The 26,475-nt window shown below is 57.3% G+C and overlaps 7 protein-coding genes across 7 annotated transcripts; 6 read left to right on the plus strand and 1 right to left on the minus strand.

Annotated features, from left to right (window-relative positions):
• Window positions 1-3,289: 3,289 nt before the first annotated feature.
• On the plus strand, window positions 3,290-5,833 carry EX895_005989 (uncharacterized protein; the record flags this gene model as incomplete). Its single annotated transcript, XM_029886581.1, has 1 exon — window positions 3,290-5,833. The coding sequence occupies one exon, from the start codon at window positions 3,290-3,292 to the stop codon at window positions 5,831-5,833; it is 2,544 nt and encodes an 847-aa protein (XP_029736894.1).
• An 809-nt stretch (window positions 5,834-6,642) lies between these two features.
• On the plus strand, window positions 6,643-9,219 carry EX895_005990 (uncharacterized protein; the record flags this gene model as incomplete). Its single annotated transcript, XM_029886582.1, has 1 exon — window positions 6,643-9,219. The coding sequence occupies one exon, from the start codon at window positions 6,643-6,645 to the stop codon at window positions 9,217-9,219; it is 2,577 nt and encodes an 858-aa protein (XP_029736895.1).
• Window positions 9,220-14,801: 5,582 nt separating this feature from the next.
• On the plus strand, window positions 14,802-15,698 carry EX895_005991 (uncharacterized protein; the record flags this gene model as incomplete). Its single annotated transcript, XM_029886583.1, has 1 exon — window positions 14,802-15,698. One exon carries the CDS (start codon window positions 14,802-14,804, stop codon window positions 15,696-15,698), a length of 897 nt encoding a protein of 298 aa, XP_029736896.1.
• Window positions 15,699-16,894: 1,196 nt separating this feature from the next.
• On the plus strand, window positions 16,895-18,868 carry EX895_005992 (uncharacterized protein; the record flags this gene model as incomplete). The annotated part of the gene is made up of 1 exon (XM_029886584.1): window positions 16,895-18,868. The coding sequence occupies one exon, from the start codon at window positions 16,895-16,897 to the stop codon at window positions 18,866-18,868; it is 1,974 nt and encodes a 657-aa protein (XP_029736897.1).
• Window positions 18,869-19,068: 200 nt separating this feature from the next.
• On the minus strand, window positions 19,069-20,220 carry EX895_005993 (uncharacterized protein; the record flags this gene model as incomplete). Its single annotated transcript, XM_029886585.1, has 1 exon — window positions 19,069-20,220. The coding sequence occupies one exon, from the start codon at window positions 20,218-20,220 to the stop codon at window positions 19,069-19,071; it is 1,152 nt and encodes a 383-aa protein (XP_029736898.1).
• A 506-nt stretch (window positions 20,221-20,726) lies between these two features.
• Window positions 20,727-21,749, plus strand: EX895_005994 (uncharacterized protein; the record flags this gene model as incomplete). Its single annotated transcript, XM_029886586.1, has 1 exon — window positions 20,727-21,749. The coding sequence occupies one exon, from the start codon at window positions 20,727-20,729 to the stop codon at window positions 21,747-21,749; it is 1,023 nt and encodes a 340-aa protein (XP_029736899.1).
• A 2,020-nt stretch (window positions 21,750-23,769) lies between these two features.
• Window positions 23,770-26,099, plus strand: EX895_005995 (uncharacterized protein; the record flags this gene model as incomplete). The annotated part of the gene is made up of 3 exons (XM_029886587.1): window positions 23,770-23,853; window positions 23,993-24,065; window positions 24,238-26,099. 3 exons carry the CDS (start codon window positions 23,770-23,772, stop codon window positions 26,097-26,099), a joined length of 2,019 nt encoding a protein of 672 aa, XP_029736900.1.
• Window positions 26,100-26,475: the final 376 nt, after the last annotated feature.

Genomic DNA, 26,475 nt, shown 5'->3' on the forward strand with positions numbered 1-26,475 from the left:
TGCGGCGAGAGGTCGTGCCAAGGTGTTCGTCGATGAGGATGAGGACCAGGGTTGCTGTACGAGCTGTGAGTGAACGAAGCCGTTTTTCTTCCTCTTCTTCTTTCCCTCCCTGTCAGGGTTCGATTTTTTTCCCTCTCAGCCAAGCTTGACAAATCGCGAGTTCCGAGAAAAAGCGCGGGAGTGGAGGGAAACAATTTAACAGCCTTTTAGTTCGTCATCGTGATCTAACATCTTCAGAGTGGTTATGACCCGCCCCCGAGCCTGAGGCCTCTTGGCGATCGTCGCTGCCCAAGCCTGATCGAGACAACCAGAGGCACCGAGGTCGGAGTGCAACTACTTGCATTCCGCTGAGCATCTTGTCGAAGCCGAAGGATGCTTCACAGTCGACAACGCCTAAAGTGTGAGCCTCGTTGTCAAGCCGGGGGTCCCGTCGCCCGGTTTTCTTTGCTCCGTGCCGGTGTTGTTGAAAGTCGGAGAGGCGGCTAAGTGGTTCTTCGGGCAGAAGCAGGACCGCGATCCGCTTGCTAAGCGAGCGAAGCGAGACAGAGGATTGAGCTGAGCAGCAGCCGAATCAGTACAGCGAGCACTGTTGCGGAAAGGGGGTGGGGGGTGCAAAGCAACCGCTGCTTGTCTTTTTGCGAGGTACACGAGCAAGGGGACGGAAAGCCTAGTCGAGCTTCTCGATCCGTGGCTTCTCGAACTACGTCTCGACCCGACCAACTCTCGACTCTCGGCTTTATGGCATCGGACAAAGAAGATTCACGTAGGTAGAGAGAGCAGACGTGATGTGTAAGTGTGTGTGTGTGTTGTCTCTTTTTGGTGCTCCTTTCTCGAAATTGGACTTTCAGCGTGGGGATTTTTTTTGGGTTGCATTTCCTTTCGCTCGTTTTTTTGGCTGTCTCGCCAGATGAAACCGTGTGAAGGGGGCGAGAATCGGACGCGGTGAGTTGCTTGGCAGCAAGGCGTCTTACGGCGACTAAATGTGGCTTGACATACTGTATTTATCTACGACACCAGCCTGCAACCGCTGAATTCGGGGGACGCACCCCATGGGCTTGCGGCATGCAACCCGTCGATGCGGAGACCAGACCGCTGGCAGCGGCAGATCATGCAGCGCTGTCTGCAGTACAGACGTTGTTATGCACTTTAGCGTGGTTGTCGTGTCGTGTCGTGGCCCGGCCCGCCCCTGCGTGCACGAGGTGACTGCACGACGCCAATGGACGGGTTGTTGGGTATTTTCTTTAGCATCGCCTCGTGAACATGAGAGCCGAATCGGCCGGCCGTGCGTTGGCCTTTCTGCTTCGCTTTCTATGCTGAGTCCAGCCGCCGACACTGGTTGTGATACTGGCCGTGGACTGTCGAGCTGTCCAATCTACGCGTATAGCAACGGCAGAAACTGCAAAGCTCGAGGCGACTGATGGGGGACGCGGACGTCGGTTCGCATAAAACACAAACAAGAACCGAGCTGCTCGTAAATTAGCTAGCTCGTCTTCCGCTGGGGTTCGGTTAACCGCCTCGTCCAGTGTTTCCAGTCGAGACCCCTGGTCGAAAGCGAGCGGAGACGAATCAGCAGCAGAGCGAGTGAATCAATACGTCGCTTGTCCATGATCGCCTTGGCAAGTCCAGCGGTTCCCAGTTCGAGAGGAGGGTTCGGGTTCAAGAGAGTTGCGTTGTTCCGCTTGTCCGCGGTGATCTCGATCGAGATGGTCGGAAAAAAGTCGCGCTCAGCCCCGCTCGCTCTCGAGGTGACTAGTTGAGAGCCAAGCCCGCTCTACGCCGCGGCGCTTCTGGAATTTTCGCTGTTGCTCCGGCAGGATCAGTACCGTAACAACCACTTGTTTCACCTCGTGTTGCCGAGCACAGATGGTTGCTATACGCCTGGACCGGTACGTACTGCACTGCGCACGAGGAGGCATATCTTCGCTGTTCTTCAGACTTCTTCTTCACCAGACTTTGGGATAGAAGCAAGTGCTCGTCGCCAGCGAGCTTGTTGTAGCGATCGGCTTCTGTCACGCCTTGTCGTCGCCATGCTCACATAGGAACGAGCACACGGACCGAGGGCAGATGTCACACGGGTCAAAGCAAGACGCAGGAAAGAATCGAAGGCAATGGAAAGCTGACTTCGGGGGGTCCGCTGCTGCTTGCTGTCGCTGGATTCATGCATGTTTGGGGATGGCTGAGCCTCGCTGAGCCTCGCTGAGGGTTGGTCGACGCTGGCTGGCTGACAGCAGCTGACCCTCGAAATTTCGAGACAAAACAAAAAAACTTGGCACCGCACAGCGAGTTCGCTAGACCGGGCTGCAAAGAGAAGGCGGAGACGGCCATTCCGCCGAGGCTAAAATGCAGCACGCGCTGTTTCCGCTCCGTTGTCGAGTCGAGTCGCGGTGTCGCTTTCTCCCACGGAAACTGAGTGTCTGTTGGATTGAGTGAGAAGAGCAACGGTACGAAAGCCCTGCACCTGTCAGCAGCCTCTGTCTGTACCTCTGCTCCATTGATTGTCCCACCATCCACCACCACCACGACCGGCTTACTCCTCCGCCGGCATCACCATTAAACACCACCACCACCAGCGTCATTGATCCTTCCTCCTTCCTTTCTCTACCATCACCACGTTCCCTTTTGCTCTTCTTCACGCCGATTCCGTTTCAAAACGAAACCTCTACCTACCGCCCTCTGACATCCGTTGCGTGCGCCTCTTTATCCGACTGTTCGCCTCAGCCTTTGTATTCCATCTCGCCACGCTCTGCCACAACCAATCGAGCCGACGGCGTGGAATTCCAGGAGTGTACGCCCCCCTTTCATCTCCACAGCTAGCCGGCAGCGTCCAGCCCACTCGCCTCATATCGCGGACCCCCCGCACTTTCCGCTGCCCTTTCAAAAGTCTTTGCGGTCATCCACCGCTATCTGGGCACACTAGTCAAACCAGGATCAGCCCCGATTCTTGCGACACCCCTCCACCCAGTGCCAACATCCTACCTTGTGACGATCGGTGCTGTACAAGTATTTGCATCAACCATCTGTTTCTCCATGTCTTCGCCGTCTTCATCTTGACACTCAACTCCTGCTTGCACCGGCTTACGTTGCCCATCGATTCGGCCAATCGTCTCAGCGGCCTCGTCAGACACACTCAGTCCCTTCAGGAGACAGGCCGACTCTCGACTAGGACCTCTCGCTCACCTAGTCGCCCCTGCGCCAGCTCCGTGTGCATTCCAACCTCGATGCATAGATGGCCATGAGTCCAGTCGACCACGATCTCACTCCGTCGGCTCCCTCTCAAACTTTTGCCCACATGCAAGACCAGTCCCACCCACTCGGCGCAAGACGATCTCATCCGCACCCGACTGCTAACTTGGACGCTCACTATCGCACCACACCGACACAGAGGACCAGCAAAGCTGCTGTTGCCGCTGCCGCTGCAGATCTAGAACCCATGCTCGATCCCAGCCCGCCCCCGGCCTTCTCCAAAGCTTCTCTCTACCAGATTGGCTTGGTCGAAGGTCTCACTCCACCAGCGCATGCCTCGCTCTCCGCCGTCGGCACCTCGCCCGTCGAAGTGAGCAGCGTCGTGACCACAGGTCTCGAGATGGGCCTTGGAGTTAGCCTCGCCTCGTCGGCCCTTATGACACATATCCCAGGCGCCAAAGTCGCAGCGCTCTCGGGTCTCGCCGAGCCCCGATACTCGCGCCCGCACCAGACCACCTTTGAGCCAACTTCATCGGCCTCGGACGACGGCGCTTTCGATTCACAACCATCGCCATCCCCTTCTTCTGCTCCCTTCGACTTTGACAGCCCAGAGGCTACCTCGGCCGCCGTCAGCCTGCCTTACCGCAAGAGCGGCAGTCAGAGTCCCGACTTTGCCGCCGATGGAGTCGAAGGAGACCTTCACCGCAGGCGCACCACGGGCGCGCGTCAACCAAAGCATCGCATGGAGCCTATGAGGCTCGGTCGTCATCATCGTGCTGACACGCACGATTCCATCATCCCTTCCATCCCATCGCCTGCCAACGTCGCAGAGATCGAAAAGCAGCAATACTATCAGAACAACTATATCGCGCTCCGCAACGAAGCCAAGATCCTCACCCACGGCCTGCCCAGCAGCTTCAACACTGATGCTCCATTGTCAGCCACCACCAGTCTCGATCAAGAGCCGTCGCTGAGCGGTCGCAGCAGCACACACGCACAGGCCTCGCTCGGCAGCAGCACGCAGCTTCAGACGCCCTCGCTCGGCGACAAGGTCATGCTCTCGCCCGACGTGCACCACCCGCTGTCTGGTAAACCCTTTGCAGCTGCCACCTCGTCGTCCAGCCCGTTCCACGACGCTGCACATCCCACCGAGGCAGCTGGCTGGAAGTCCATCCGACAAGGCCTGGCTGCTGGTGCACATGGACCCACCCAAGCGGCTTTGCTCGGCCTGGGAGGCGGCAGTCACTTTGGACCGGGCGTCCGCGCAAAGGTGTCCGAGGTACTGCCTTATCTCGTGGCGAGCATCCCAATCTCTGGCGAGGAGGGCGAGACCATCACCATCGCCGAATACGGCAGCCTCAACACCCGATCCGTCAACCTGATGCAGGCCATCATCTCGTCCTTCGTCGAAAAGGCGCACGCAGATACGCCAAGGAGGGAAGCCAGCAAGACCGAGGAGGCCAGCGACTACTTTCCCGGCCTCGATGCGGCGGGAGCTTCGTCGCTCCGATCCATCTTGGGCGTCGATGCGTCCGCAGACGATCCGTGCAAGGTCAATTTCTCCATCATCCACGAGGATTCGCCGCAAGCCGACTTCCGGCCCTTGTCGCAGATGCTCGATTCGAATCCCGAGTCGTACCTTCATCCGCAGTGGCAGGCCACGCACGAGCCGCCTCTGCACAACGCCATCTTCCCTAGCTTTGTCTCGAGGCCGTTTGCATCGCGCATCGCTCCTCCCTCCACACTGCACCTTGGAATCAGCTTGATGGATCTGCATTGGTCGCACACGCCAAGGAGCCCCACCGTATCTCTATCCACGTCGGCACACGCCGAACTCGCTGCTTTCCTCACGGCCAGGGCGCACGAGTTCCGCAAGGGCGGTGTCATCGTGATGGCCTACATTGCTCGATCCGAGGACAGCAACGTCGTCTTGCCCGATCGTCCCCGGTCCACCGTACACAGCATCGGCTCGACCGAAGTGGACAGCGTGGATGGCGCCGCCGCGGACGAACATGCGATCTCGCCACGTATCCCGATGCTGCGCAAGGAGCGAAGGCGCTCCAACTCGTCGCCCAGCCGTGCGTCGTTTGCCGGCGCAGGAAACGCAGCAGATGCCTCTCATCGGCCGTCGGATATCTGGTCGACCTTGACCAACACGCTCGCACCGTGCTTGCAGCGACTGGTGTCGTGCGGCATGCTTAAGAGCGATGTCGCACGCCACCTGCTCAGCCTGCCTATGCATGCACGCACGCCACGCCAGACGCGCAACGTGCTCAAGTCGGTCAAGCATCTGTGGAAGGTCGAGTGGAGCTGTGGCTTGGGCGACGAGCTCGTCTCTGCCAACGATCCGCCCTCTCTGCCGTGCGAAGCCGAGCCGTTGCGTTTGCCGCACCCGGCGTGGAAGGCGTTGCAGGCGGGCACGCTCTCGCGCGTCGCTTTCGCCGAGCACATGATCCAGCTGTTCAAGAACCTGTACGAGTCGCACTTCCGCGCCATCCTGCGAGAGAAGGGCAAGCTCAGCAAGGGCGCCGTCGAGTTTGTACTCGATTCGCTCTGGGATGTGCTTCAGTCCAGGATCGACGATCAGGAGCCGTGTCCGATCGCCGAGTGCGAACTCGAAGTGCAGATCGTAGCTCTGCGTCGCATCTAGTCGTAGCACAGAAACACGCGCACACGTAACGGACCGCTTCTCCTCTCTGCCTCTCTTTCATTCATTCAGCCCTAGCATGTGTTTTTTTATCCTTTCGTGCTCTTCACGCCTTGAGCCCCTCGTCACCGGTCTATGGGATTTCTTTTGTCTAGTCATGGTCACTGTCGTGTTATGTATCTTTGTCTTCGCATCCTTAGCCATGTCATTGTTTGCTTCGCATGTTCTCTGCCTCCCTGAATGGGCTGCAAGTATTGAGTCGTACAGGTCTGTGAAAGGATGGCACGACATGGAAGAAGGCTAAATATCGGGAGTCGGCAGGCAGGCCGAGCTGGAGCGCGTCAGCCAAAATCGCACAGGGTCCGAGCTGAGCTTTGCTGGCTGAGGAGAGCTCCACATGGCGCTCACCGCTCCAAGTCGCGCAGGTCGTGCAGATGGTCACAGTCGTTTTCGGCTCCTTGGCTCGCTACTACCAAATAGCAGCATCAACAGCAAAGCGGCTCATCCAAGATCGTCATTCACGCACTGCAAGACGGCCTCGTAAGCGGCGATATAGGCCTCGCATCTCGTACTGAGCCGAGAGCTCAGCACCCAGCAGTTTCAACTAGTGGCACAGACAGATCACGACCACTTTCCGACAAAACGTGCGCCAAGGAGATAAAGAGCTTCTCAGTTCAGCTCGAATACCAGCTCCATCACTTCTCCTCCATCCCCATGGCCGCATAGTCTCCATACAAAGGCTCGATAAAGAGCTCTACGAAGCGTCACGGACAGCAAGGGTCTGCGACGACCAACGAGAGACGGCACACAAAATGGCCGTCGAAGATGTAACGGGGCCGTCGTCCCAGCCGTCTTCCTCCTCATCCAAACGTCTCTCTTACGTCCCATACCAGCGCAAGTCCCATCAGAGGAATGCATCCAGCGCTTCTCAGGCATCCGTCCTGACATCCGAAACGGAAGCAAGGCCCCCGCGTCCTGCAATAGATTCTGCACCAGCGTCGCATCGCTCGAGTCCAATTCTATCTTCCAGCAGCAGAAGAGGCAGCGATGTAGTAGATCGAATACCGATGTCGCCTGCCCCTTCGCGATCGCAAACGAACCCTTCACGCACGCCATCTACGCTGAGTCGGCCCGCCGTCGCATCGCCTTTGGCGCGAGGAGCTGGGCTGGTTCGATCACAGTGGGATCTGGATGCGCCTCCGCCGCCATTACGAGTAGCATCAAAGCTTGGTTCGAACAACTCCCATCCAACAGCATCTGCCGCCTCCACAAGTACTCACGTGAACCCCTCTCCCTCACTTACACGATCACCTAGCGGCTCCACAGCGACAGCTTCCAGCTCTTCAACATCTCGTCCCGACCGCAGTCAGAGCCTGACATCAACGTCGACTATTCGCGCGGAAGGGCCTCCTCGCTCGCCCGAAAAGCTTCAAGAGACACCTCGAGCATCCAACAGGACGCAGCCAGGAACGCCGAGCTCAGCATCTCGTCCCGCTTCCGCTCGTGAAGACACGAGGCCGAACAAGATCGTAAATGGCGGCACGACTATCGCTTCGAGCGCAGCATCCAGCATTCGTGGGTCAAGCAGAACCTCCTCTGCGGTCGCTAGTCCACCCGGTAGTCGATCCTCGACACCTATTGTTGGCGCCTCGGGAACGTCGATTCCAGCTCACGTCAATTCGTATGCTGCGCTGCTCGCAGCTCAATCCAGGCTCGGTCCCATTCCCGTGCCTCAAGGTGTCGCCCTAGCGCAAGCTTCAGGGGCCAGTGCTTCGCCTGACACTCAAGCCATGGCGCTACCGAGCAGAGAGGGAAGGCGGACCGCTTATCGATCGGGTTTCCAGCCCAAAGGCGTCCTGCGCACTAGGACAGGAGAGTTTGCAGAGCTCAGGCGCAAGGGCAGAAGCGAAGGAGAAATGGAGGCGCAGCGTATGGATCGAAGACTTGCCAAACTCATCGCCATTCACTTTGCTCCTCGCCACGATGCCGAAAAGGCGTCTCTTAGCCCGGCCAAAAAGTCTCTTGGGTCGTCCTTTGCCGACTTGGATCTGGATGAGCTGAAGCGTGATCCGGGTAGCATCATCCGCAAGGGTGGCAGCGAGCTGTGGACTTCGTTTCGAGCACGTGGTCGAGGCGAGGATCCTGCGATTCGCCAGGCCGAACAGAGCATCGTCAACTGGCAGGACGACGCCGATGTCAAGGCCTGTCCTATCTGCTCGACGCCGTTCAGCTTTACGGTGCGCAAGCATCACTGCCGCTTATGCGGGCGAGTCGTCTGCGCTTCTCCTCATCTTACTCGCCTGACATGGGCTGAGCAAATGGCACCAGGCACGGGCAAGATCCTGACGGCGGAAGAACGCGCTGAACTCGACACTAAATGCTCTGGCAACATTGTTGCCGATCCAATCACCGGGCGAATTGAAGAGGTCAAGGAAGGTGCTGCCGCAGCCTCGTCCAAGCCCGGAACCAGCACGGCCCAGTCCAAAGGGGTGCGTATCTGTCGCGACTGCAAGTCGATCGTCCGCAAACGGCAGTACATGATGAACGATGAACCGCTACCCGTGTTTGTGAAGCTGTACGAGGCGCTGATGCGCGTACAGAAGGAGATCGAGCAGTCTCTACCCGAGTTCCAGGAGATGGTCCTCGGGCTGCAGAAACAGGACCAGACGGCTGCACTGGGTTCGAGTATCAAGGCAAACATCGAGCTGCAGCGCGATGCTGTGCAGGCCCGCAAGCAGCTTCTGGCCAACTTCGCGACGTACGACGAGCTCGCCAAGCGTATCCGTGCCTTGCCCGTGGTGGATCGAGACAGCACAGGAGCAGCGGGCAGCGATGCAGCGCAGGAGAGGATCCAGCATGCCATCTTTACTCGCGCCAACTTGTTCTTGCAGCAAAACATGCTGCCGTTGCAGAGCCTGCCCAAACCAGGCAGCAAGAAGGCCGCGCAGGGGGATGATGGATCAGACTCCACAGGCAGCACGCCCAGCTCTCCTCAACCAGCCTCGCCGCGTCTCCAACCAAGGCGAGGAGGCCAGCATGCCAACAAGGGGTCGGTCAGCTCGCTCGCAAGCTTCCGAACGCTTTTTGCAGGGAGCGGAAGCGTGTCCGGTTCGCTCCGATCGCTCACACGCATGGATCTGGACGAGCAGCTCAATGGTGACGCAGATGAGGATACTGACGGTGTTCTAGCCACTACCGATCCGGCAGAGCTGAGGGAGCAGCTCAAAGTATTGCTGGAACAGGAGAAGCTTGTGGCGGACTACGTGGAGAGCGCCGCCAAGGCGCGGAAGTTTGAAGACGCAAAGACGCTCAAAAAGAGTCATGACGAGCTCTGTAAGGAGATTCTGAGGATTCAGCGCAGGCTGGTTGTAGCTGGTAGTGGGCGTTGATGTCGTGGCTTGGTGCAATAGTTACAGTACTTTACCCTGGACAAGATGGATGTCGACTTGTTGTCCAGATCGCCCGACCCTGCGCTCGAGCGATCGCTGTCATCGGTGATGTGACACATAAATTTTTCTCGCACGATACAAAATTGTTCACAAGCACCCGCCAATTCCATATCGACGAGGGCGAACTTTTCCGAACCTCGCACTTTAGACCGAGCTCTAACGATTGGTCGAACCGCTTCCTGGCGAGGCATTTCTCACGACCGGCCACCGGACCCAGCGTTTTGATGCCGAATATCGACGCTAGGAGTCGTGCATCGCAAAAAAAGAAGGGTCGGTCCCCGTTCATCCTAAGCGAGGTACTTTACAGTGGAAAACAAGCAGGAACCCGATCCCGCAGCCATGATACAGTACGCATCGATGGGAAGCCCCGTATAGAACGGATGGTTCGGAATGGTTTCCAAGCAGCAGCAGCAGTGTGAGATGTTGAGAGCTCCATTGGCAGTCGCAAATCGAGTCTTTGATGCGGATCGGCTTGGAGGGTAACCGTTGCGAGTGCCCACCTCAAGTCGCGCACGAGACTGTAGACCCATCGTCGCGCTGCATTTCGCGTTCCGATGTCCGACGCTGCACCAGCACTGCTACCGCCAAATCGATCTGATCTGGCGACCAAATGGGTTTTCTGTGCCGGGGAAAGCCCATGAATATCGGGCTGCAGAGATGGAGAGCGAGCCCGAGACGCATCAATTCTTGTACCGCTGTAGATTGACCAAAAGGCGGGGCAGGCGGAGCCAGCGGCGATCCAACACGAAGAGAACCTGATCTTTGTCGTGTTAGTCGTGAGAAGATCGGGTTGATCGAAAATCAAAATCAGGTAGAATAGGCGGCGGAGAACGTTGCGAAAAATGTGGGAAGGCGAGCTGTCAAACATGGCAGCTGGGAGATAGCACCCTCAATTTTTCCTCGGCACCAAAGTAAAAATCGAGGGTGCTGCCCTTTCCAAACCGGCGAACTAGAACGCACGAGGCCGAGATTGAAAAAGAAGAAAAAGTGCGGCAAGATATTGGAAGAAGATGCATTCGGCGGGAACAAAGTGGTCTGTGTCGGGCGATCAAATACTTGGTTGGTTGCGCAGCCGTTGCTTCTACGCCCAGTGCGGATCGCTCGCCGATCAAACAAGCTTGTCCCCTGGAAATTCAAGCCCAACTCACAGTACATACAGCGCGGTGTGCCACGCTTCTCACGGTCTTTCATGCGAGCCAGCTCCGTCTGGGAATGAGATTCAATTGAGCCGCATGCTTCCTCCCGCCTGTGTGCGGACTTGCTTCGTCCGGTTGCCTGCGAGTGAGAGTATCGCCGACAACAAGATTCGAGCCCCACCCCTTTTCTCAGAACGCGTGGCTACTTTACACCAAGTACGTGTTTCGCTTTACATCGTTGCCCATGTACTAGTTTGGAATGGCAACTGAGACACGCTTTGACAGAGCCAAACAACGAATGTGTCTCGAGAAGAATGTCTGAAAACCTTTGGTACGACTGTGTCACCGTTGGTAACTCGGAGAGAGCCCGAGGCCGGTTTTGCCATGTTGGTCCGTCATGTTGGTCGGTGACACGGCCGAAAAAAATGCCTTGGCCCTCTGCCTCGCATTCAACACCGAATCCTTGATTGGTTCACCTTCGTGAAGCCGACTCGCGTAAGAAGACGTTGATGGCGAGAGCCTGTTTTTTCTTGACACCAGTCGACGATCGCTCGATCGAAAAAAAACCGAGCTGTACCGTGATGCTGGCTTACGGACGGCCATGCAACGGCAAGTCAAGCGAGGGCGAGCAAAGGTTGGACTGTTTCCCACCTTCGACTGCAAGCGAGCTGTGGGCGCGTGTCAGCAATGCTGCTGCCGTAGCTCTGTTATGCCGCAAGTGGCCCGCTGATCGAGATCAAGAAGCGAGGGTCAGGCGGCGGCTCAGCTCCATACTGGTGTGCGCCAGGCAGTGACAGTGGTTAGGTGGCTCGTTTGCAAGAGCGGACTCCGTCTGTAAGCGATGCGAGTTCTTCAAACTGATGCACCCCGAAAATCGCACGGTACAACTTTAAGCTCTTCCTGCCTAGGCCATTGAGCAGGCTAACGGGACCAATGCGGGCTCACTCGAATGCCGAATCGTCGCGTGGCATCAGCAATAGCAGAAAGAAAAGGGCCAGAAACTGATTTCGGCATTTCCAACAGCAGAGAGACCCACACGGTTGCGCGACCTTGCATTCAAAACGGTTTCGCCATCTGAATTTTTTAATACAGTACGTGTGGGAAACCCCTCTGCGACAGTCACATGCGGACTCGCTGTGCTTCTTTGTCTGAAACTTTCACACTCCGAAACCACACCTTTCTCTGTGTGCAAGCAACCTTTGGAACAAAAAAAGTCAATTAGTCGCCGCTGAATTCGCCAGATCCCTTCCTCTCTCTCCCTTTCTTCAGTCACAAAATCTCGCAGCGGTCATCCAGCAGCAACCACAGCATGGTAGGGTGACAAGTTTCCGAGGTGATGACGAGACACACGTGGATGTGAAGGAGTATGCCAAGGATTCGAATCTCGGCGAAACCTCTCCTTGATCAGATATGGAGGAGATCAACCGTCTGGACCGAGCAGCGGCGGAGTTAGGTACACTTCGCAAACCGGCACAGAGCATGCACGAAAGCGGCAGACCGGAAGTGTGGTGACACGGTGATGTCTAACCACGAAAGGCTGTCGAGTAACCCTTTGCCCTTGTCGTTAAAAGCCAGAGCTTACACCGCGGGGTAAGTACGATCTGGAAGCAGCACAACGGACCGGTGATGGCCGTGGCCTTCCGATCAGGGACCGATAATCAGGGTGCTCTTTGCTCATAAAGCATGATTCGCCGGTAGTGCAAATTCGCGGGACCGCGAGTGTGGGAAGAACGGTGCGAAGCGGACGCAATCTAATCTTTCTTTTGCTCGTTTCGCTCTTCTCCGCCCTCGTCTGGCAATCACTGCTTATCATTTTGTAGGTCGGAGTCGCACCTCTGTGCTCCGAGAACTGGGACTAGATGGCCGGTTGACGGCATTTACACTCCACGTTCTTCGCGCAGATCAGGTGTTCGTCGGGTCTGGTTCAATAGTCCAATCCACGCCCCCTGGGATGGTGTCGATCGATGGGATTGCCAAGAACGGATGAGATCGAATGTGGCAGGCTGAGTTAGGCGATCAACAGCATGGCGATAGCAAGGTGCAGCTGTCGGGTACAGCAAAAGGGCTTTGTTGAAGTTGAACGGGGACCCATGGGAGATCACGGGTTTCAAAGAGCGAATAGATCGATGTGATCACTTGCAGCAGTGCCGGTGGAAGCCGCAGTCGCGGCCGGCAGCCACAGCCGCAAGGTGGGAGTAAGCGTGCATTGTGCGGCATGCCTCTCGTGAGAGTCACATTCCTTGTCCTGTGTTCCTGCGTATTCAGGAGACAAATTTGGCTCACCTGCGACAGCCAGAGAGGTGTGCAAATGTAGCACCTCTCTGCATGCTGAGCCAGCCACAGTTGGAAGTTCTTTCTCAGCCGCGCGGTCTGTCATCTCTTGGACTGTGCGTGTGGCGGCTGGTTGACAAGTCTATGCTGCAGCTCGTTTCTCCCACCTAAGTTTCGAAGATAGCAGAAAGTCGGAAGTGTGGTCTAGAAGCGCAACAGGCTCTACCATGGCGTCCCAACCCACAACCCATGTCCAGTTTCGTCGGCCACGGGTTCCTGTAATTCTGAGGAACGATGCTTGACCCGCTTTGCTTTGATTGACTGTGAGGGAAGGGGGCGAAATGGTAAGCCGGACTGCGGCAAACAGCAGAGCCGCTCCGGACGGCCGAGCATCCACCGAGACATAGCTGTCAACGGTGTATGACAGAGACCCAAGGGACCAAAAATTCTCTTCTGAACAGCACCCCGAAATTTTTCAATAGCAGCTTCCTTCTTTCTCGAAGAAGAAAAAGTCTTCAGAAAGTCTAAATTCTACTAGAGTCAGGATTAGGCGTTTGCCTCGAAGCTTAGCGATGATGTTCTGCCAGATCGACATCTGCGTCGATAGAAGTTAGTTGCAACGCTTCACAGGCAACCCCTATTGCGATGACAGGGGCTCGTAAGCGCATGGAGGAGGCGCGAAGGCGGACTCGCGGACCAAAAATAGGGCATGAAAAGCGATGGCGCTCACTCATCGCCTCGCAAAAGAGATCGCCATTCCGCCGTTCCAAGCGAGCTTTTCTCGTCGATCTTTTCCACGATCGATCGCGACCTGAGGATGCCTGCAGAGAAGAAGGGCTCTTTTTTTCAAAATTTTGGTCTTCCGATTGATCGTCTTGATTTTCAGAGACTGACGGGCAGCTGCATTTGAAAATTGTTCAAAGAACGATTTTCACACAGAACTGAAAATTGCGAATAACGATCAAAATTTCCAAAGTGAAACCGAATTGCTTTCTCTCTGTCTAACTGCCATTGTCCCCCCTTTTTTTCAAATTGACTATGCCTTTTTTTTTCGTCGGCCATCCAAGGTCCCCCATTTTTGGTGTTGCTTTGGAAGAAATCTCACGAGCTGCCTGCGGGTGAGACAACCCTCTGCTTCTGCTGCTGGGGTTGCGGTTGCGTCTGAGCTTGCTGCAATTGCCTCACAGCACGTCTTTGACAGCCTGGCAGGGGAGGCGGGATCGTGCTGCTGTGGGCGTCGAGCGCTGATCCCTGTTCCTGACCTCTGGCTCGGAGCTGTCGGCAACCTCGAGCTTAGCTTCCCCTGAACCGGCGTCGCCGTCGTTACCTGCCAGCTAGCGCCGCCTCCTTCGTTAGCAAAAAAAATTGGGGGTGCTGCTTTCTAACTTCTCTGTTCGTCACCCCCCGCAGCATCTGTCACGCTGCGCACACCGTCTGAAACCCCTCCCGTCGCCACCAGTCGCAAGCCCGACCAGCCATTCGGCCGTTGTTTGCTGCCACTCACTGACCCCAATTTCTCACGTTTCCAGGGTTCACCTACACCAGCCTTGAAAAACTTTTCTCGCCTCTTCCATTCACCATGCTTCGGGACCATGCTGCTTCTCCTCTGCCTCCTTCGGCCGCGTCCTTTCCGTTCTGCTCGAATTGAGCCCTTGGACCCCTGAAATGTCGTCTGTGCCACTGGCTCAGTCAATGCTCCCTGCGGTCGCCACAAGGGAGCATGTCGCTCTACGTTCTACCACTGCTCGTCCGCCTTCTTCGGCCAAATAAACCGTGTCACGGGCATTTCAAGGGATCAACATGTTCCATCGTACCGACACTGTCGATCCGCCTCTTGAGACCCTTTGTTCGCCGCAAAGTCCCTATGCCCGCCATGCCATGAGTGAGCAATCGTCCTTCATGCTGCCTAGGAATCGTCTCGGCAAATGCTAGGAACATGGCACATCCTCTGTGCTTCCATGCTCACAAGCTACAGCATGGATTGCTGTGAACCAACCTCTGCCTTCCCGAATCCATATAAACCGACCCAGCTGGATCCCAACCATCCTATCCCCCCTCATCAACTCACTCCATCCCATCGACTACACTCCCTTGTTGTCCATACTCTCCTTCACAATGATCGCTGCCAACGTCCTCGCTCTCGCTCTCGCCGCCGTCGGCGCTGCTGCCGCTCCCCTCGCCAAGCGATCGAGCGGTCAGGCTACCTACTACGCCGCTGGTCTCGGTGCATGTGGTTGGACCAACTCTGGCTCCGACTTCATCGTTGCCATGAACGCTCCCGAGTGGAACGGTGGTTCCAACTGCGGTAAGACCGTCACTATCACCAACACCCAGAACGGCAACACCCAGCAGGCTCAGGTCGTCGACCTCTGCCCCGGCTGCTCGTGGGGCTCCCTCGACATGTCCACCGCCCTGTTCTCTGCCCTGAACAACGGTAACATGGACGCTGGTGTCTTCCCCATCTCCTGGTCGTACGGCTCTGGCTCGTCTGCTCAGCAGAGCAACAACCAGCAGCACCAGCAGCAGCAGCAGCAGGCCGCTACCTCGTCGAGCTCCACTCCCCAGGCCACCTACACCAAGACCTACTCGCCTTCGTCGACCCCCACCCCCGTCTCGGTGTCCTACACCCAGGCTACCCCCACCTCGTTCACCACTTACGCTCCCCAGCCCTCGTCGTCGTCCAACTCCAAGACCGTCGTCTCCTCGCCCGAGTGGTGGGCTGACGTGAACAACGCCTGTGGCTTCGTTCAGGATGCTCGCTCGCTCCCCATCGCCATCTCGGCCTCGTCGCTCCTCTCGGCTGACAAGCTCCAGAGCGCTTGCGGCAAGTGGATCCAGATCAAGAACAACCAGAACGGCAAGGAGCTCTCCGTCCAGGTTGTCAACTTCTACGACGGCCCCGAGGGTGAGGTCGCCCTTGGTGAGGGTTACAAGCGCCTCGCCAACAACTACGAGAACCCCGAGACCATCGAGTCGGTCACCTGGGGCTTCATCGACGGACAGGACATTTAAATCGTTCCCTGCTTCCGTATCTCCTCCCCCATAGACATATAGATGCATAGTCGCAGGCACGATTTGCCTTGATGGCATTCGCGCTCTCCTTTGCTTTCTCTCTCTTTTGCTTTCTTTCTTTTGGTTAGTTCCTCGCATTATGGGCTTTAGTCTTTTGTACTTGTTTCTTCCCGCACACACATACATATGCTCGCCGATGTCTTCTCTCTCTTCTTGCGGGCCCAGTTCTTTCAGGGCATCCCAAGGCTAGGGGGACCATTCGTGTACACGGGCACTTTTTACTCTCTCAACCGAAAGAAAAATTGGCGTATAGCCATTTAGTTACATATACTTTTTTGTTCGATTGTGGTTGTCTGCTTCTGAAGTTCTGAATGCGAGTCTCCTCTGTTTGCCTCAAGACAGAAGACAGTGTCCCTTCTCACACATGCATGGGATCAAGTTGGGCGGCAACGTATTGCTGTCTCTACCTAGGAAGAGCACGGTCGCGTGACTAGTCTCAGCCGTGGTGAGCAAGTAATGGAGAGCAATCGTCCGAAATGAAGGATGAGTCTCACGGCGATGCGTCGCCGATAGCAGCTCAGCAGCAGAATGCTGGCTTCGGACCCTACGTTGATCACGACCAGCCTCCCAGGAGCAGTCGGCGCAACTTGGCACGAGAACTGCACGGATCGGGCAGTCGTTGCGGAGCTGATGAGATTAAATCGGGCAGAGCTGACGGAAACGTCGGTTTTGATTCGTTCAGACTGGAGGCGCGCGCCGAATATGCGATTTGAAAGCGAGTCAGTCAAAGCCTCTTGGCAGCGTTGGTTTTAGGTGTTGAAAACGCTACCTGTTTCCGGAAGGGCTCGGTCGCCTCGGCCGGTTGCAGGAAGAGCCGCCCTCCGCCGATCCTCTCTTTCCCTCTCTTTCGTGTCTGCTGTCACACATCCGCGCTCGCCCCGCCCCGCATCCTGCGGGCAAAACACACACATTACCGCTCTTCCGGACCTTCACACTCCTGGCCGCCGACGTCGTCGTCGCTTACGCAAATTAAACCGGCACCGCCTCTAGCATCCCTGTGCTGCATCCACCCTTAGCCCCCTTTACTACCATCAACATACTGCATTGTAACGAAGATCATTTCTTGGTCCACCACTTCAAGCACGCATCGGAGCTCTCTTCGGTCGCATCCGCTACACGTCGTCGATACTCATAAAATGTTCGCGGCTCGCGCCACAAACGCCTCGCCAGCCCGTCTGGCGAGCGCCCTCCGTGGCGGTCCTATTCGCCAAGCTGGTCGATCGCTGCGCGCCACCTCGTCTGCTTCCACTTCTTCGCTCTCTACACTTGCGACACGCAGCTACCTCCCGAGCAGCCGAGTCAGCACCGTTGGCCGTTCCTCCCTAGGGCTCGCCTTTTCGACAACGCCAGCTGCTCGCCAGGCCACGCCCGTCGAGGAGGGTGACGGCGAGCCGTTCGATCTCAACACAGTAGAGCGAGTCTCGGACGAGGTCGACGTCATCATTGTCGGTGGCGGCCCCGCGGGTCTCAGTGCTGCCATCAAGATCAAGCAGCTCGCTGAAGAACGTGGCGAGGAGATCCGTGTCGTGGTCCTCGAAAAGGGGCCCGAGGTCGGCAATCACATTCTTTCAGGCGCTGTCATCCAGACCAACGCCCTCGATGAGCTCCTGCCGGACTGGAAAGAACTCGGCGCGCCGCTCAACCAGCCCGCTCTCGAGGATCACATGCGCTTCCTCACACCCACCGGCTCCATCCCCATGCCGCATCCTCCTCAGATGTCCAACAAGGGCAACTACATTGTCTCGCTCTCGCGCGTCGTCGCGTGGTTGGGCGAGCAGGCCGAAGCGGCCGGTGTCGAAATCTACCCCGGTTTCGCCGCCGCACAGCCCTTGTGGCAGCTGGACGACAGCGGCAAGCCCATCGGTATCAAGGGTGTCATCACCAACGAGATTGGCCTCGACAAGTCGCGCAAGCCCAAGGACTCCTTCGAGCCGGGTATGGAATTCCACGCGCCCATCACGCTGTTTGCTGAAGGTGCGCACGGCTCCATGACGCAAAAAATGATCAAGCAGCTCGGCCTTCGGGACGCCGTCGGCGCCGATCCGCAGACGTACGGTCTTGGAGTGAAGGAGGTGTGGCGAGTCAAGCCCGAGAAGCACCAGGCTGGTTTGGTCACTCACACCATGGGCTGGCCTCTCGATACGAGCACCTACGGAGGCAGCTGGACCTACCACATGGAAGACAACATGGTCTCCATTGGTCTCGTCGTCGGTCTCGACTACCCGAACCCATACCTCAGCCCCTTCCGCGAGTTCCAGCGCATGAAGCACCACCCCTTCTTCAAGGATCTGCTTGAGGACGGTGAATGCCTCGCTTACGGTGCCAGGACGCTGAACGAGGGTGGCTACCAGTCGATCCCAAAACTGCACTTCCCTGGTGGTGCGTTGGTCGGCTGCGCTGCCGGTTTCCTGAATGTGCCCAAGATCAAGGGCACGCACAACGCCATGAAGTCCGGAATGGTTGCTGCCGAGGCCGTCGTCGAAGCACTGGCCAAACGTGCCGAGTCGGGTTCGGAGGAGTCGATCGACCTGGCCGACTACAAGACGCGTCTCGACGACACGTACGTCATGAAGGAGCTGTACGAGGTGCGCAACCTGCGACCGTCGTTCCACGGCCCGCTCGGCTTCTGGGGAGGCCTCGCCTACTCGGGTCTCGACTCGATGATCCTCAAGGGCCGTGTGCCTTGGACGTTCCACCACCCGGGCGAGGACCACGCGCAGACCAAGCCCGCAGCGCAGTGCGAGCCCATCGAATACCCGAAACCAGATGGCAAGCTGTCGTTTGACATCCTCACCTCGGTCTCGAGGACGGGTACCAACCACGCCGAGGACCAGCCTGTGCATCTTGTCGTCAAGGACGGAGACTACAAGGCACACGTCGAGAAGAACGTTGGCACCTTTGAGGGGCCGCTCGGCCGATGCTGCCCCGCTGGCGTTTACGAGTACGTCGAGGCCGACACGCCGGATCAGGAGGATGCGCTGGGCAAGAAGCTCGTCATCAACTCGCAGAACTGCATCCACTGCTACACGTGCTCGATTAAGACGCCTGATCAGAGCATTCGATGGGACGTGCCCGAGGGCGGAGGAGGTCCTAAGTACTCGCTGACCTAAGGCGTCGTTTCCCTCAGCATACTCAAAACGCAATGAATCTAGACTCAACCAAACTCGTCCTTTGAATGCAGGTGTGTGATCGTTGGATAGAATGGACTAAAAGTACAGGAGATGCGATGTGAAGGAAACTGAATTGGTAGAGACAGAAGCTGCGAGATGAGATATCTCGATCCAGACCGCGACGAAGGACATTTGAGCGGTCACTCGGATTTAGGGTCGACAACGATAGCAAAGTTGTTTCTGTCGTTGCCCGGATTCAACTCGCGCTTCTTGAAGACGGTTCCGTCCCACTCGTCGCCGGCACCCACAGCCGCATTGTCGTTCTTCGCAGCAGCCTCCTGGCGTTCCGCCAGCGGCTTGCGCTGCAACAACCACCGCGAGAGTTTGGCCGAGTCTGACTGCTTGAGCACGCTGAATCCGAGCGAGTCGAGAATGCTGCGCAAATGCGACTGGTTCATATACCTCGAGTTGGTCAGGCAGCTGAGGGGAAGCACGAGGAAGCAGAACCCGGGAACGTCCGGATTGGTCGGCAGGTACTTGTGGACATGACGAAGCATCTCCCCCCTCTTCCTGACGTCACCGACAAAGTTGATCACCAGGCTGAGCGCGACCATGTTGAATTTCTGCTCTTCGGCGGTGGGGACGGGGAAGTCGAAGAAGCTGTACTTTTGCACGTTGTCGCCCTGAGGGTGCAGGTCGATGTACGTCGCATCCACCCAGCGGTACTTGGCGTAGGCGGTGCCCGTGATGGCGCCGACGTCGAGCACGCGGAACTTGGGCTGATCGCGATCGTGCGTGTACACGCTGTTGAGCGCTTCCATGCACCACTTGCTGGTCGGGGTTTGACCGGCTTTGGCTGAGCCTGTGAGGGACCACGCCTGGTACTGGGCGAGACCTCCAAGCGAGTCGAGGCCGGCTTGGATCTCGTCCTTCTCTTCGGCAGTCTTGGCCTGTTCGAGCTGTTTGAGAAGGGTATGGAACTTGGCGATCTTTTCGGCGTGCTCGGCAGGGGGAACAGGAGCAGCCTTGGCGTCGGTGAAGTCACCGGCGTCAGAGGACGTGGGTATGCTTTTGACCTTGCGTGCTTCCTTGAGTGCTGACTTTTTCACGTCGTCTTGCTGGACTCGAGCTCCACCTTTCTTGTGCTTGACGCCGCCGCGCTTGCCTCGAGGTCGAATGAGCTTACCCTTCTTGGCAGTGCCTGCGGTTTGCGCCTCGGTGGTGGTAGTAGTAGTAGCAGTCTGCGTCGGTGCAGCAGGAGCAGGAGCAGCAGCCGCAGCAGGTTCGGATGCAGACGCGGCCTGAGCCTCCTGTGCCTTGGCACCTGGCTTGTTCTTCTTTGTTCGTGACATGATGCTTTCGGACCGATGTATATGGTGGTTCGTTGAGATGTGATCGGAGACTCGTGTGTCGTGGTGGGCTATGACCTGTACGTGTACTGTGCCTGCGAGGCCAGACAGCAAGAAAGGGTCCAACTCGACGCTCCAACGCTTGAAGTTTTCAAAATTTTGGAAGAAAATTGAGTCTGATCCGCTTGGCACCCACCGCTTGCTGCTGCTGCTGCTGCTTCACGGCTGCTGCTGCTGTGCTCCACATTCGAACGAAAATTCACCGGAAAAGCCGTCTCGATCTTCTCGTGCGCAGGCAGAAGGACTATGACAAAGGAGAGCGCCCTTCATCATAGGATCCTGTTCCGCCTCTGCTTTGCATCTGTCCAGCAGCGAGGCCTCGTCCTTTTCATTCCCTCGCTCCCCTCCCATCCATCCCCTTTGCCAGGCTCCTCCGAATAATATCTGGAGAATCTTTCGGGCGCCAAATTCCTCCTCCACAGCTACGACAGGATCCCGCAGATCAGATCATGAAGACCTCGCAAATCGTGCTCACATCGCTCTCCGTGCTCGGAGTAGCAGGTATTGGATACGCCGTCTACTTTGACCACCGTCGTCGCAACGACCCGGCCTTCCGCAAGAGTCTGCGCAAGGAGAGCAAAAAGTCGTCCAAGGCCGACAAGAAGGCCGCCGCCAAGCGTGCGCAGCAGGAGGATGGTTTTATCCAGGAGCTGTTGCAAGAGGTACGTGCGCCCGGCACCTTCCCTTCGGGTGTCGAGGAGCGCGAGCAGTACTTCCTCAAGTACGTCTCGCTCGGCGAGCAGCTGTTCGCCATGGGTGCTGACAAGTACCTCGATGCTGCCGCTGCCTTCTTCAAGGCGCTCAAGGTGTACCCCCAGCCCGTCGAGCTCATCATGATCTACCAGAAGGCGGTGCCCAAGGAGGTGTTTGACACCATCATGCGCATTGTCAGCAAGGACATTGCCACTGGTGGTGGTGAAGGCGCCGAGGGCATGTCGGCTGCCAGCCTCGACGAGGTGGACGAGGATGGCCCGTCGCCCGCTGCCAAGGCCGACGAGGATGAGGACGACGAAGAAGAGGCCGACGACAAGAGCGACGACAAGGAGGCTTCCACGTCCACATCCACCGCCGCCGCCCACACAGCAGCGCCTCACCAGCAGGGCACCGACAGCGGAACCACCTCGAGCCAGGAATGGGACACCCTTTCCGCCACCAGCCTCAACGACACCGGCGTCATTGTCACCCCCAACGCCTCCGCCACCCCTGCCGCCACCCCCGCCGGTACTTCCACGCAGAGCCCCGGGCAATCCTCGTCATCCAAGACAACGGAGGAGGAACCCACGTTGACAAGCATCGACACTTCGTCCGCCGCTGCGGCTGCTAGCTCGTCACCATCCAAGCAGAACTTTACCTCTGGTTGGAGCCCTGCCCCCGTGTTCGGCGCCTCGAGCCCGCGCGCAGAGAAGAAGGCCTCGCTCGAGGACGAGTCCGAGGAGACGTCTGCCCAGAAGTCTGACCAGAAGTTCGAGTAGGCTATGTGCGCTAGCACATTCCATAGTGCCCGCTAACATCCTCCCCTTCCATTTCCCTTCCATCGCAAACAGGATCTGGCGGTCACAGTCAGTCCGTCGCAGCTTGACCTGCTCAGCAACCTCCTCTTTCATGTAACTATCTTGATTCGCTCTGCGCACCCCCCACTCTTGCCTGCCCAATGTACAAGTCTCCCGCCGTCTGGACGCCTGCACCAACAAACCTCTGCGTTGCACTTTCGTCTCCGTGAACCGTCCGCCGACGCGCCACCCTGCCACCCACAATGCACCTCTGTGAATTTCTTCTAACCCTAGCAACCTGGCAACGGCGCAAACGTATATGTACGCAATCCAATTCTCTCGCCCGAAAACGCTCTGCTCCGGTGGCCAAGTTGGATCAAGGCATGCGGCTTATGGGTTTTCATTGTTGTGGCTGGAGAGGGAGACCCAACAGAGACCATGAAAGAACACTCGCAGGAAAGAAAGCTTTTCTATACCACAACCGCGAGATCGTGGGTTCGAGTCCCACCCGGAGCAAAAAAACGCCGAATTTTTTTGCTCGTCGAGGGCTTCCACAAATGCACCGAGACCAAGAGCAAGGCTTTCGTCAAAGGCTGGCTCGAACGAGGAACCTTTCTCAGACAACAAGAAGACACGCTCGTTTTCTTCTCAATGAGGCTTCCGACTCCGGCTGCGGCTCAACCCCGTCAGGCACCCAATGACGCCGGGTGACCCAACCCAACCCAGTCGAGCCTTTCTCCCACTCATCCCTGACCGTTCTTCTGCGTACTGCCTCACACGCGGTTCGTTCGAGCTCGGCCTAGGGTATGTTGTCCACGCTCCCTCCTTGCCGTGGCTCCTTGTACATAATGTCGTGTTCGCAATCGTAAATAGGCCGTAGACGGTCTGTTTCTGCGGCCTGTTCTTAGACAAACAAACAAAATGCATTCAGTCAGTTAGGGGATGGGGATCCGCGGGTTGGAGGAGGGTCTCGAGGAGAGGTCTGTGGTTTTCATCTTGTTGCGGAGGATGATTCTGAAGCTTGCCCTGGAAGACCTGTGTGAAAGACACGGAGGGGAAGAGACTGGCATCGGGACCCAATCGGCGATTTGATGCAGACTCCACCTTTCTTTTTTCAGGTTTCACAGTATCAGCCGAAGGTTGAGGAAGGATCTCGAAGTGGACAAATTTGGTTCAGACCTGCGAGTGCAGCAACAATTCTGCGCGAAAAATGGGGATGAGAAATGGTGGTGCCCAACAGAGCTGAACGTCACACGACTGAAAGGACCACGCACACCTGCACGTCCGGCTCGTCTCGACCGCTCCGCCTGAAAGAACGAAAGGCAGCCCTTTGGGCACGACTGAGCATTCCTTTGTGGCGTAGAGGACGGGTCTGCCACCTCACCAGACCCAGCGGTCGCTCCGCTCTGATACTCAGCCGAGAAGAAGAAAAACAAGAAGAGGAAAGCAGACCGAGGCTCAGTAAGAGTGTGCGCGCGACAGCAGTAGCAGCGGCCTGGAGGGACCCATCAAGTGGAGCATGAAGGAGAGAGAGAAAAATTGCATCTTCGTGCTGAGCTGAGTCTTGCTTGGGTAAAACGGAAAGAAAAGAAGTTTGGCAACGGAGACCTGGACCGAAAGCGCCGTGCTGTGAGCAAGAACGTCCACTCGCCTTTTTTTTCTATTTTTCCTGGACCTTCCGGTCGTTTCTCAGTTCTGCCACGGCCAAATCAGAATGCGCCTCGCTCGCTGCTGCTCACGCCCGCACCCGATCAATTCCACCTGGTTCTTCTCGTTGCCCGCCCGCTCCGTGTCTGTGCCCCATGTGACTCTTTTCTCCACCCGCTATTTTCTTCCTTCGGATTCGCCGTTTTCGGATCATCTTCTTCTCGTCACCATCATCCTCTGCTCCAGAGTCTACATACCCCATCCTCCTTGTTCCACAGCTCATCGAGGACTCTTCCGCCCTCTTTCCCTCCCACACCATCACCACCTCCTCCGCATCCGCACACATCACACAGCCATGTTCTCTCGTGGTCTCCGATCCGCCGCCCCGGCGACAAGGCTTTTGAACCAGCCTCTCCGCTCCGCCGCCCCTGGTGTTGCCGTAAGTGCCTCTCGATCTCCATCATGTCGTCGCGACTGGAAACAGCTGCAAAAGGATGGACTGACGTCCTCACACGCCGTGGCGAGCTCGTATAACTGACAAGTTTCTCTACTGTTCCTGTCCCGCTTCGCATCTGCAGCGTCTCGCACCGGTCGGCGCCCGTTTCAACTCCGGCAAGGTTTCGGGCCCTGTCATCGGTATCGACTTGGGAAGTGAGTATATGATCTTTGGGACGCACAGCCCGAGCCTTGACGATTCAACAGGTGGTTGCAAGTCAAGGAGCCACTGCGCAGTTCAGAGAAAAAGCACGGTGGCGACGCCCGTTGCAGGCCTTACAACGAACGACTCGAGCTGACATTATCATAACTTTCCTTTGATTCACAGCCACCAACTCATGTGTCTCGGTTATGGAGGGCCAGCAGGCCCGTGTCATTGAAAACTCGGAAGGTGGCCGTACCACTCCTTCGGTTGTTGCCTTCACCAAGGACGGCGAGCGTCTCGTTGGTCTCCCCGCCAAGCGTCAGGCTGTTGTCAATCCTGAGGCCACCCTTTTCGCCACCAAGCGTCTCATTGGCCGCAAGTTCCAGGACAAGGAGGTCCAGAAGGACTTGAACAACGTCCCCTTCAAGATTGTCCCCCACTCCAACGGCGATGCCTGGCTCGAGGTCCGAGGGGAGAAGTACTCTCCCTCGCAGATCGGTGCCTTCGTTGTCGGAAAGATGAAGGAGACTGCCGCCGGTTACCTCGGCAAGTCGGTCAAGCACGCCGTCATCACTGTCCCCGCCTACTTCAACGACTCGCAGCGACAGGCCACTAAGGACGCCGGTGCCATCGCTGGTCTCGACGTTCTCCGTGTCATCAACGAGCCTACCGCCGCTGCTCTCGCCTACGGTCTCGACCGTGACGACTCGTCGGTGATCGCCGTCTTCGACTTGGGTGGAGGTACCTTCGATATCTCGATTCTCGAGATGCAGAAGGGTGTCTTCGAGGTCAAGTCCACCAACGGTGACACCCACCTCGGTGGTGAAGACTTCGACATTGTTCTCGTTGAGCACCTTGTCAACGAGTTCAAGAAGGAGTCTGGCCTCGACCTCTCCAAGGACCGCATGGCCATCCAGCGTATCCGTGAGGCTGCCGAGAAGGCCAAGATCGAGCTTTCCAGCACCCAGCAGACCGACATCAGCCTGCCCTACATCACTGCTGACGCCTCGGGCCCCAAGCACATCAACTCGAAGATCACCCGCGCGCAGCTCGAGTCGCTCGTCGGCAAGCTCGTCGACCGCACCGTCGAGCCATGCAAGAAGGCGCTCGCCGATGCTGGCTGCAAGCCCTCGGACATCCAGGAGGTCATCATGGTCGGTGGTATGAGCCGCATGCCCAAGGTGCTAGAGACCGTTAAGGGCATCTTCAAGCGCGACCCAAGCAAGGGTGTCAACCCCGACGAGGCTGTTGCCATCGGTGCCTCGATCCAGGGTGGTGTTCTCTCCGGTCAGGTTACCGACGTTCTGCTGCTCGATGTCACCCCTCTCTCGCTCGGTATCCAGACGCTCGGCGGTGTGTTCACCCGTCTGATCAACCGCAACACCACCATCCCTACCAAGAAGTCGCAGGTGTTCTCGACCGCTGCTGACGGCCAGACTGCCGTCGACATCCAGGTCTACCAGGGTGAGCGTGAGCTCGTCCGTGACAACAAGCTGCTCGGCAACTTCCAGCTCACCGGTATCCCCCCCGCGCCCAAGGGTGTTCCCCAGGTCGAGGTCACCTTTGACATTGACGCCGACGGTATCATGCACGTCTCTGCGCTCGACAAGGCCACCAACAAGGACCAGTCTATGACCATCTCGGCCGGCTCGGGTCTCAGCGACACCGAGATCGAGAAGATGGTCTCCGACGCCGAGCAGTACGCCGAGGCCGACAAGGCGCGCAAGGCTGTGATTGAGGAGGCCAACCGTGCCCACTCGGTATGCTCCGAGACCACCAAGGCCATGCAGGAGTTCAGCGAGCAGCTCCCCGCCGAGGAGAAGGAGAAGCTCAACGTGCTGATCAAGGAGACCGAGGAGCTCGCCTCCAAGGGTCTCAACGGTGACGCTGAGGTCGAGGCCCAGACCATCCGCGAGAAGATCGACGCTACCCAGCAGGCCTCGCTGCAGCTCTTCAAGCTGGTTTACGAGAAGAAGGGTGCCCAGTCTGGCGGTGCTGAGAACGCCGAGGCCAAGCCGGAGGGTGAGGGCGAGAAGAAGAACTAAGCTGCACTGCTCCAGTTCTTGTTTCGTATCGTCCAGGCCTCATCGCTTCCACTGCATACCATCTACCCCTCACACTCCGCACATCCAGCGGTCCTTGTAACAACAGCTTCTCCTTTCGTTCTTGCTCACTGACACATTTGTCAGTGGTAAGGGCGCTCCCAAAAAATCCCCACGCTTCGAAAGCAGAGCGAGGGTGGTAGCCCCCCCTCCGTGTCTCTCTTCGATCCTACGGTTTTCAGTCGGCTTCTCTTGACTCTCTCTTGCATCTTGCCCCCCCAACGCATACACCTTTACACCACCACCGCTTATCTTTTTCTCTATCGAATCCAAAGTCTCGTGTAACTAATGCTTTGCTGTCTGTGTGTCATTGCGAGGA

This window comes from Sporisorium graminicola, chromosome SGRAM_8 (assembly GCF_005498985.1).
Source record: "Sporisorium graminicola strain CBS 10092 chromosome SGRAM_8, whole genome shotgun sequence".
NCBI lineage: Eukaryota > Fungi > Basidiomycota > Ustilaginomycetes > Ustilaginales > Ustilaginaceae > Sporisorium > Sporisorium graminicola.